At 37.0% G+C, this 12,030-nt stretch overlaps 1 protein-coding gene across 1 annotated transcript in view; it reads right to left on the minus strand.

Moving 5' to 3' along the window:
• Positions 1 to 12,030, minus strand: part of LOC126252267 (uncharacterized) — a 640,413-nt gene that overhangs the window by 77,297 nt on the left and 551,086 nt on the right. The window contains exons 16-20 of the mRNA XM_049953140.1: positions 11,770 to 11,838; positions 10,553 to 10,783; positions 8,019 to 8,169; positions 7,060 to 7,211; positions 6,568 to 6,732 (exon numbers count right to left, since the gene is read on the minus strand). Of these exons, the coding sequence (XP_049809097.1) occupies positions 6,568 to 6,732; positions 7,060 to 7,211; positions 8,019 to 8,169; positions 10,553 to 10,783; positions 11,770 to 11,838 (768 nt within the window). The remainder of the gene's footprint in view (positions 1 to 6,567; positions 6,733 to 7,059; positions 7,212 to 8,018; positions 8,170 to 10,552; positions 10,784 to 11,769; positions 11,839 to 12,030) is intronic.

Raw genomic sequence — 12,030 nt, forward strand, 5'->3', positions numbered from 1 at the left:
CTGTAATTATGTGAATGTATTTTAATTCACTTGATAGCTCCCAGCCACAGAAACCCATTTTGTTTTCATTTGACGTGAGAGCAGTAAACGAAGAGGAAACAGCAAAATCACTAAACGTAAACACGGATTACGTGGGGACTACACACTTTCCCACTATAACTCAGACTGCTCTGCGCATCAGCCTTGGATCTACGATATTTCCGAACCAGGGCAATATGAAGAGAGTGTGACCCCTGCCCCCTCCCTCGAGCGTTTGAGATATGACGTCAAAAATTAAAAAAATAATTTAATTTTAAAAAATATGTTCATTTTGCAGCACACATCTTTCTGAAGAGTCTGATACATAAAACATATATGTTTGGGGAAATGTAAGATATGTTATTAGGTCTTAAGTGTGCCAGAGTGCAGTACCACCCCTCTTCACACAACATTCTTCTATCGCACGTCACTGTATTTCGCTCCGTGGAATTGAAACGTGTATATTTTGTACTGGATGCCATCAAATTATATTCTGGACGGTGGAAATTAAAATGTCCTGTGGTGCCTCTCCCATTCCCAGTCGCCCTGTTTGACATACTGTCTCCCCTCCCCCCCCCCCCCAGCCTTTAAAAAAAAAAGGGGGGGCACCCTCGCTATTAATACTGGATGGGATTATTTGTAATCCGGAGAAGACGAACTGAAAATTTGCGCTCTTTATTACCCGTTAGCTAATAACTTTCTGTTTTGGGTGACATAAAATTAAATATAGGTTACATAAAACCAGTAAAGACAAAAGACAAGCCATACAGTACACATTTCTTCAATCCTTAGCTCCTAGCATTGTTTTCTCTCTAATCTTGCTACAACTTTACATGGTGTGCTTTCCTTTCTGCGACAGAATCTATTACCTCATCAAAGTTCGTCAAACATTTGCTACATGAAAAATCGAAATATCATTGTCTAATACTGTGTAAGCTGTTAATACAAATAATACCCAATACTAGTGTGGTTTCTCAATCCGATTACGTCTATTTTGTCACTGTCTGCTAGATAAAACAAAATAGGCCTTTCTAACACTGCAGAAATCGTAACACACATCAAATAAACGAGACTATTTTGGCTCAAATGGTCATTTTTATAACACAACAGAATATAATTCACAAAGACCAACATAAAATGCCTATTAGGCCTACTACAAGCAAAAAGTTTTATGTTAGAAAATAGTTTCACACTTCATTCATATGCTCCAGTTTCTCGAGCATGAGACCGAAAAGTAGTAGTATGAGATTTTTATATAAATTTGGAATCGTCATATTCTTTCCTAGTTCCCATTTCCTCTCCTTCCTCGTTCTAACAAACAATCTAGTCATGACTAATTCTGGAACTATTCCTGCCTTTGTCAAAACTTATTTGTCGGTTAACTTCACTAGCCCTGCTAGAATCACCAGTTTAGTTATCCCTGATTATTCTCCGGTTAGACGTTGTTATATTTGTACAAACTATTTTCCGCGCTATTTCCAGAATAGAACTTAAGTGGCTGCTAGACAGGGACTGTACAACTGGCCCTGACTAGTGTAGTGACCTGGCCAAAAATTTTGTGACAAAATTTCATTTTCCTGGATACACCGAGAAGATAATAAGTAATCTTTCTTAACCGTTATTCCTGTTAGTCGTTTATTTCCACTCTGGTAGTTTGAATCTATGGTTTTCCCTAGTAATTATAAAAATGCTGATCATTCGCTAACCCAAACAACAACATACTCAGACAGTGATTGGTGTCCACTCGTTTGGCTTTACTCCAATCAGCTTGTGCAGCCCGGTCCCCTTTTGCCTGCAGGCAAGTTTATTTCTAGATGCGACGAGGATTCCCCTGACAGAGACATCACGTACACTATGCATGCATTCAAAAATCAACTTTTTTTTTTTACCATGGGACCAAACAGCTGATGTCATCGGCCCCTAGGCTTACACACTACTTAATCTGACTTAAACTAACTAACATTAAGGACAACACATACACCCATGCCCAAGGGAGAATTGGGACCTCCGATGGGGGAGACACACAAACCGTGCCAAGTCACCTCAGACCTCATGGCTACCCCGCGCAGCTTATGATTCATTCAGAAATCAACTTACAGAGTGTGTTCAAAAACAAACCAGGATGCGCATCAAAATCATATGAGTAATCGATGGACCAATGTGCGCTGGATGCTAGGCGCAATGTGAAACAAGTTTTTTTTCTTGTCAAGAATATGGATTTGGTGGTCTCCCCCCCCCCCCCCCCCATTTCACTCACAGATCCGGGCCCTATGCACATGCGTGAATCTGGCAGCTTGGGAGCAGCAGTAAAATTTTTCCCGGTTGCATCTACCTGCTTGCTGCGACTGCTTACACAGCCAACAGCCACATTTCTGTAGCTAGAAATGGGAGAAGGTACTACTCATATGCCACTCAACTGCACATGCTCGTAACTGCTAAAATGAATCTAATGTGAACAGTTGTGACATCACGCTTACCAGAGGCAATTTGTTGTTATGGAGCATTGCATAGTCTTCCTAAAAGCCTTTGACACATTTTGCTGTTGGCAAACGCTTATGTGAGCACTGTGTTTTGTTGTTGTTGTTGTTGTTGTTGTTGTATATGGCACATTTCCTTTGCCATTCTCAACTACTACAGCCCTTTCATGCCCCTCAACTCTAATAATCATCATCTGCTTTCTGCACAGGTTGTAAATAGCCTTTCAAAAAATTTATTCCAGTCAGCACCATCAAAATCTTGCACTAAGCCTACAAATGCTATAAAGGTAGGCTTTCCTTTCCTTAACTTATTTTCTAAGAGAAGTCACCTCACATGTTCCTACATTTCTCCAGAATCCAAACTGATATTCCCTGAGATCAGCTTCTATCAGTTTTTCCATTCTTCTGTAAAGAATTTTGCAAGTATGAGCTTGGCGATTTGTACATAGTCCCCTTCTAAACTAATTGCATTTTGCTAGTGTAGTAGAAACTCCAATTAACAAAACTGCTTTTAGAGAAATCCTACTTTCAACAAACATTTACATTTACATCAGTCTCAGTAAATTACCATACAAACAATGTTATTCCTCCCCACTATAAAAAAAGTCCACTTTTAAGGAATAAACATAAAACATTCTGCAAATTTTCTGAGTGAGTTTCCTATTTCTTTCAGTTTCACACAGTCCTACTTTGTTTCCTGTGATACAGTAAACTGCAATCAATTCAGCTGGTTGGTACATACCCACATCATACTCAATAACTCTACTTCCTCTGCAGCAATATTGGCACATATGTTCAATGAATCGAAAAATCATTGTCTGCCCTGTCTAATGTCACTTAGGTCATGTCTTCCGACCTCACAGTCCGAGTCTATTGAGTGTGAAAAGTGTAGTTGTGTATGAACTGTCAACATTGAAATTTTGCAGAGTTATGGCTTGCAAACATAGGAAGCTTACGCTATAACAAAATCTGATGATCACCCACGATGTCAATGACAACTGTAACATAAAACTTTCCAACATGACAAAGAAATACGACTTAATGTCACATAGTGTACATGTGTGGTATACTCAAAAATGCGGAAAAGTTCTTAAATGCCGAAGCTAAGGATTCCTGTGGATACAAAATAAAGATCATTTATGTGTTACATTTAATGCTGTGAAATATATTCTCTTACAGCTATTTCGAGGAATGAAAAGGAGCAGCCTTCCTATAAACAAAATCACACTGCAAGAGAAGGCTCTTGAAATCGTCCTGTAGACTGGCTTTGAAAATTTCAGTGCACTCACCTGGTGTTTGGACCATTTTCAAAAATGTCATAATTTGACCTTTCTGAGTATAAGTGCAGAAAAAGAGTTTGTGATTGTAGAAAGTGTAAGCTACTCAAGAAGATTAGATTGCCACAATTTATACAGGGTTCGACCCAAAAGACATTTTCATTGTCAATGAAACTTGCGTCTTTTATACCTTCTTTCCTGCAAAATTATATTTTGTTATGGGAGATAAATGCCACGGAGATCATAGAATAAAGAAAGTATGACAATGCTATTGCGTGTAAAGAGTGATGGAATTGAAAAGTTGCTTCCATTAACAATTGGAAAATTTAAAGTTCTCAAAAACATAAAAACACCATTTGCACTAATGAATGCAGCATTAATGATAAGTGAAACCTTTGAGATTCTCAGTTGTTTAGATACCAAGATGTGTGCGGCAGGAAGGAAAATTGTACTTATTATTGGCAAATGCCTTGTACATCTCACAGAAATGTAATTTCTGAGGAATGTACATGTTGCGTTCCTTCCTCTAAGCTGCACTAGCCATCTGCAGCCGCTAGATCTGAGCATAATACACTCTCTTGATGCCAAATACAGAGTAGCAGTTGTGTAGAAATCTATTTCAAACCTTGGGAGGACAGAAGTGATGAGCCTCAGCATCTTACAGACTGTATACGTGTTTATCGCTGTTTGGAACTCTAACACAAGAGACTGTTAAATTGTTTCACAAAAGACTAGCTGTAGTACGTATGTTGCTGTTGAAGAAGACATTGCTCCAGAAGAATGACCACTGATATTTCTGAAAATGTGACATTCCAGGTCTTTGCTTGTTGTGGTGATGATATCCTGACTTTCGAACTAGAGATTGATGCAAGTGAAATGCTTGTGAGGGAACATTTAGGTAGGAGCTGGTGAAGACGGCAGTGATGATGATGATGATGATGATGATGATGATAAACGGGCCATTGCACCCAAGTTTTGCTGCTGCTGTGCAAACAATCACTTCAGATTGGATTGCACTATTGTTTCTACAGTTTCTTGCTGCATAATTTATTAGTAATTGTTGGTGATAACCCCATCCACCTTGCGCAATTACATTTCTTTGCACCTGGGAATTCTTTTTATCCTACATGTCAAGTTTTCGAAGTTTCCTAACTTTTCTTCTTCAAAATCATCATACAGTTTTCTCCAAAACTTTTGAATAGTTTCTGCTTGCACATTATCCAAGGTTGCTTACACAATAAATTACGAGTTTCATGTTTACTGCCTTCAGGGTATCATTTATGTTTTTGTTTTGCAACTCACTATCTTGTAGGATGGTTCTCTCAAAAATAGCCCATGGTAGTGCTGTTTAAACGTCACTATTACGGTTTGATCCAGTGATGGATTAGAATGGTAACATTTGGGGAAAGGAAATGCACAACAATAACACCACTGTTTAACTCACAATGATGTTCGGTGCACTGTCAATAAGATGGCTTTTTTAGGTAGACCTTTTTCAGTTACAAACTCATCAATTTTCAGTACAAACTGTCCCCTCCATCATTTGGCTCCATCAAATACTGGTAGCTCATTTTGGCAATGTCCTTCAAGGCTCGAGGCTTTTTGAGTTCCGGAAAGATACTGGGGAGCAGTCTGTGTGTGCCATGAGCATTTTATGCCAAAAGAACAGTTACTTGTTCTTTTTTCATTTTGTGCTCTGGGAAGACATTTCTTTCGAGGAAGCCAAAGATTTCGTAGGCAACATTTTGAAACTCACTCCAGTGCCATCGACACTGTAGGTCCTTAGTGTAGCCATGGATGTAATTTCCAAACTCTGTTTTGAAAACATCAACTGCATCTGGGTCTGCAGATAATTTTATACACATACATTATACACATACATTAAACACATTCAATTGCCAAATTCTGTGTCCATTTTTTAAATCTCTCTAACCTTCCAGAGGCTGAAGAACAATCTTTTCCTTTTTCACCCAAGTGCTCAGCTAACAATTTAGCTTTTACTTGCAGTAGTGGGCCAGTGAAAGGCATGCATGTTTCTAGTTGTTGAATGAAATAACGACAAAGCACTTGACTTACATTTTCACTGTCTTATGTTTTCAGTGTTTTTCTATGAGTGTTTGTGACAGCTTGCTCTAACAATATAGATTTTGACTTCACACATACTGAAACTATGGAAACAAACTCCAGAATTAACTTCAACAGTTTTCTATAAACTTTCTTTTTTTCAACTACACTGATAGTATTTGATTTACCAACTACAGTAATTACAACATGATTTCGCTTAGTTGCCATAGCACAAAAATGCACATGCAATGGAAGGAACCAACCACGTAAGTATACTATTGTTGGCAGGGAAGCTTTGTTTAGACTGGTGAGTTCATGTGTTGGGAACCAACTGAAGGTCAGGCATTCACCTGTCACTGCTAACTACCCCCCCCCCAAACCCCCCCCCCTTTGTTTTGCAAGTTTCAGATAACCAGGATTTCGGCAAATCTGAGTTTCCTTATGCAGTGTTTTACTGTAATAGTAATGTCTGATTGCATAGATTATTTAAAATCATTAAAAAACTGTCTCATGATAATTTTATTGCATACTGAGAAGAGAGGAAGACTGGTACACTTCACTTCAGAAGAACTATCACTGCTGCTATATATAAAATATCCGAGTGAGAACATGACCTAGAACACCCAACAACAGCTAGTAACAATAAAGAGCCACAGTTCACCATTACATTTTATGTACTGTGATGAGATACACAGTATACATGATACTCATGAAAGAATATGCTTCTGTACCTGCATGTTTTCCCAATCAAATCCTTTGTTCAGGCTTTCTGTGAGTGATGAAACAGCTGCAGTATTTCCAGGAACACGGTAGATACCAATAATATCCAAGCCTCTTGTGTCAACTATACTAGTACACATTTCCACCAACAATGGAACATATTCAGAGAATTTGGACTGTAAAGCAGAAAAAAGTATTATAATGATGTTGCGTTTCCATGTACTTACGGATTTCAAATTCAGGTTTATACTTATCACCACTATCTTAAGTGTCAAAAACTTTATTGGAACCTTTATTGGGACCTCATTATCGTACCTATGCCACTTGTGGCATTATCTTCACTAAGCTTTTGGCTGACTTATGTCTTGTAAATTTATTCTTGGCATGATTTAACAAAACTGTATGTGTCAAAATAAAAAGTTAAAAACTATCTCAGTCCCACAATTAGATGTCTTTAACAAGTTTACTTTCAACTCTGTAGCATCACTAAAGTCTAAACTTACTGGAGGACACTCCTCAAGAGGGATACCAATGGTTGCACCTTCTGGGTGAGGAGCTGTTGGTGAGTTTGGTGAACCACCACCTTGCTGTATCCGTTTGAACTGCTGATAAACACGGCCTTTCCATGTTTTTGACTTTGGTGAAGGCAGTTGATCTAAATTCAGAACAAGATATTGTAAACATAATTACAATATTTAGGTAAAAAAGAAAAAGAAAATTTATATCTTCTAGAATAATGTCAGAAATGGTTTAGAATCACACTCAACAAAATATAATATGCTACAACAAATCAATACAAATGCACTGGAATTTGAATAACAATGTAAAAATACATTACTTATGAGCTACCTAAGTGACGGCCTAAAGTAAATACATCACTCTACAGAATGCAGCAGTTTGTGTGTTCTATCTATCTCTGAACAGTGCTGGATATGACAGACATGATGAGACAGAAGTAAGATGGCAGCAGCAAATAAGAAACATATTTGGAAATTAAGAAGTCATAAAATGAGGAGGGTAACAGCAATCTTTTTTTTCCTTTTCATCTTATTTCTTCCTTTCTTTATTCTCAGTTTGGCACTGCCTGCTTGTCTTTTCATCAGTATAAGTCTATTGGGTTTTCCACCTGCACTTCTAGCCATAGTATCTCTTTCCTTTATTTCATATGTTTACTGCCCTTTTGGCATTTGTAACTGCTTTTATTTTCAAATCTTATGTGGCAGTAATTCTGTACTGATGATTCTTCAAGAATTTACAGTCATTTTTTTAATCTAATTATGTTTCTTAAATGAAAGAACTCCCAGTTATGAAAGCAAATGAGTCTTTGTAACTTTTGAACAAACTTTTCAGCCTGAAGCTATCTTTTCCGATTTTTATTTAACTGTACTTTCACATAGCTTTTTTGTTTTGTCTGCACCATGATAATTCTTAACAGAGATGGTAGAAAAAGGATAATAAATACCTGACTGGCTTGGTTTGCGAGTTTTATTCACAGGAGATTGGCCTGTAGGTGACCGGTTTCGGAATGACGTGAGCTTCCGGATACCTTTGTGAGCAGGTTGAGGTGACAGATGAGTGCTTCCAAAGGTTTGCTGTGTTTTTACAGCTTCCTCCTAAAAACAAGTTCAAAATTATTACATACCATTTTTACAGTGAACACAAATATCGGACAGTCACAAAGTAGTGATAAACAGACAGCCCACAATAGTGACTTTACACTATATGCAAAAACAGAATCAATCTCTCTCTTTTTTCCATTCTAACACTGACAACTGGAATATCAGGGGAAAATGTTTAAGATCACAAACAGGAATTTAACAACACATGACAAACATGAACACACAGAGCTACACATTGGAATTGTCATAGTTGCTGTCAACCAGCTTTCACTACAACCTTATAATAAAATTATCCCATTTATTTACAAACTGACCAGCAACAACCTAACAGAATGATGGTGATGATAACTAGAGCACTGTAATTGAAGTATATCAATAACCACACACACAATTCCATATGTAGAACAAAAATTTTTATCAAACTGTGTGAAGTACACTAACTCCTGCAACTTGTATACACTGCTGAACCTTGTAATAATAATTATTACAATCAATTTTAGACAAACTAACCTGCCTTATAACTGTTACATCATCTATACTCTTGTTATACTTCACACAAAGGCACACATTTTGTTTCATTGGTGCCTTGAATTATAATAAAGTAACTGGTGAAATTTATTTTCTTGCACTGACTTATCAGGCTCCAAAGGAAAAAGCATAAAACATAAGCAAACAGAAAATAATCTTGACATGCTTGAAACTTATAAGTATCTTTTCACACTTATTATGTAAGTACTAGATGCAAGAAACACAATATTGCTAATGTTATCAAAACACATCTTGACATTCAAGCACTGAACTGATAAGATTCCTGTCTTATCTACAGAGCTGATCTGTTCTGGACATACTAGCACACCCAGTATATCAACAAACTACATAGGAATAATGAAGATCACAAAGAAATTAAAATCTAACAGGTTGGCATGCACACAGTATACCATAGATCATTATGTATTTACAGAGAATCACCATAATACACAGGTCAGAAGGACAATGTATTCAAGTTGCTCTGTAGTATTGTTTTTCAAGAAGTATGCATCTTTGAGATTTGTTTTTCCTTAAATAGAGGACATGAGGAACCATTTAGAACCAGATTTGTGAAGTAACCATAAGATGAAAAAGTAGGGGTTAAGTTATCCACTTATTCATGGAGGGAGTCTGCACCTGAATAAATCAGTTTCCCACAACTGAAAATCTGTAGCAAAGGGAGTATTTCCTACAGAAGTAACGGCAACTGTCTAACTGTAATTACTGTTTGTTGTTGGCATAGTATGGAGTTGGGTGCCAGTGGTATCAAGGGAGTTTGTATCACTTTCTAAAATGAAAATAATCTGAATTAATTTTTATAAATAAAAGTGAGCTGGTACACAAATCTCATCTTACTGGACTTGGGAAGCATGGAAAAACAAATGCACTAGACACGCTACAATGGCTGCATCGCTGTTAAAACGTTCTTTACCAGTGTGTTCAACCAACTGTTGCTGTGCACCTTCTCATGGCAGGATAGCAATAAAGTTTTAATTACAGTCTCAATAATAATAATAATAATAATAATAATAATAATAATAATAGACACTCATGGCATATTTCTGTTTCACTATATTGTACTCTCTTGCCACCATGACAGCTTCACACAGCCTGTGACACTTTTTAACTCCTATCTAGATCACATTCATCCTCCTTTTCCTATTTGTTTATTTTTCCAACTGTGCCGTTTACTTAGCATTTGTCTGAGCAGCCATATATCCTGTTTCATTTTTTTCTGTGTAGATGGGAACTGCTTCTCCTGCATGCACCAATATCTTCCACATTGTTTCTATCCATCCCCACTTTTTAATAATGCCACGAAGCATCCTGACTACTAACACAAGTCAGGCAGGAGGCTGCTGTGTGTGTGTGTGTGTGTGTGTGTGTGTGTGTATGTGTGTGTGTGTGTGTGTGTGTGTGTAACTTTTGTCCAGAAGATCAGTTTTTTTTTTAATCAGCATTTCCTTTCCTACTTGCTTGTCCACTGCTCATCATCTCGATTTTTCTTTGGTAAGCCAAGGTATATCCTCATACAGATATTCATAGTCCATTCTGGATGATCCATCAATTAATATCTGGATTTTTGTTGGATTCTGTGTGGGATACGATTTCAAAACAATCTAACAAGGTGAGCATTCTTACTCTCATTACATGATAAGGAAGGTTAAAATTTTATGCAAAGAATAAGTTTCTGAGTTTGTAACAATTCATGCTGATCCTCATACAGTTTACCTAATTCACATTGCATGTTTGTATCATGGTAACAACATCCTGCCACATCCTTTTACAGTCATCCAGTACCAAGACAATTAACTAAAAATATTGTACACATGTGATGATAAATACAGACCTCATCTGCAGTGACAATGTGAGGATGTGGTGTTGAAACTCTCTCCTGGAGTGCATGCAGCCATGCATTCATGGTGACTTCATCCTCTGCTTGCAGCAGAAGCTCACTGCCTGTAGGTACTGTCAAGCGTATAACATTCTTGCGTTTGGTGTAACCTGTGATAGCTGCCACCTCCACTGTGACTCCATGCAGTGGTTGCACACGTGCTTCTTCATCTGAACAAGTTGCTGCCTATGAATACAAAATAAATAAATAAAATTTATTAATTGAAAATTGAAATAAATATAAAACACTCAAAGGCACAAATAAGCCTTATAACACTGATAACAGCCTTTAGTATAGAATATAGTACAGTCCCATGCTAGTCCTCAATTTATCCCATTAGTTTGATGAAAACAACCAAAAAACTTAAAATATTTCATAAAACTAACAATATTTTGTGAAACTAAGAACCATGTGAAACACCTTTTTCATCATGATTATTTAAGGCACCTGGTATCAGTCTACAAAGTTCGAACTTTAAGGTAAATGCCACTGCAGCACACTGTTGCAAGAGCAAAATGTATTGAATGAATTACAATCAAGACTTTGTGCATTTCTCATTATAGTAACACCCATGGATGAAAGAGTAAGGCAAATTAAGAATTGAATGCCAGGCCTTGAGGCACACTTGAAAAGCTAAGTCAAAGCAGTTCCACCAGAAGCAAGTTTATGGGTTTGAGTCATAGTCCAGGGTTGGTGTTTAATCTGCAAGGAAGTCTTACAGTAACATACACTACTTTTCAGAATCAAGACATTCCTTTTTGATTCTGAACATATGCATTTACAATCATTATTACTCCTCGTACCTGCTACATCATTCTTGAGCCTGACTTGACATATAAAAGTTTTCTTCCTCACTACTGCTCCCAAATGTTCCCTTTATATCATGCTTTACACTGCAAGAGTAGAATCTTCATATCCTAAAGCTCTTAGCTGTTACGCAAGTCTTTTTCCCTGGCTGTGTCATCATACACATCAGATCTTCCTATTATCATTAAAGTTTCTTTACATGCTTTAAACTATTACACATTCATCTTAAACTTTTTATTTTTGTTTTCTTGTAGCTTATTTTAGCTTAACACAATTAATAAACATTGTGAATAATGAGAAGAAAGCAAATATGTCACACTAAATTTTTCTCTAAAACAGTGACATTGAAGTCTAATAGTACATACCCTGTACAATATAAGGCCAGTGTTCTCAAGGACAACCCACAGCTGGCGCCACGATCGATCAGATGAACGCTGAAATTAGGAAACAGTTATATACCATAGAATTTTTAGAAGTATGTGAGGATATATAGTATATATAACTTGTAAAAATAATGGAAAATGCTAATGGAATGGAATGTAAAGTTTAAGGGATAAAGTTAACAACACACCGAATAGTACAAGTGTTGAGTCACTGGGGGCAAAAAAGAGAGAGAGAGAGAGAGA

The sequence above is a fragment of the Schistocerca nitens genome, chromosome 4 (assembly GCF_023898315.1).
Source record: "Schistocerca nitens isolate TAMUIC-IGC-003100 chromosome 4, iqSchNite1.1, whole genome shotgun sequence".
Classification (NCBI taxonomy): Eukaryota; Metazoa; Arthropoda; class Insecta; order Orthoptera; family Acrididae; genus Schistocerca; species Schistocerca nitens.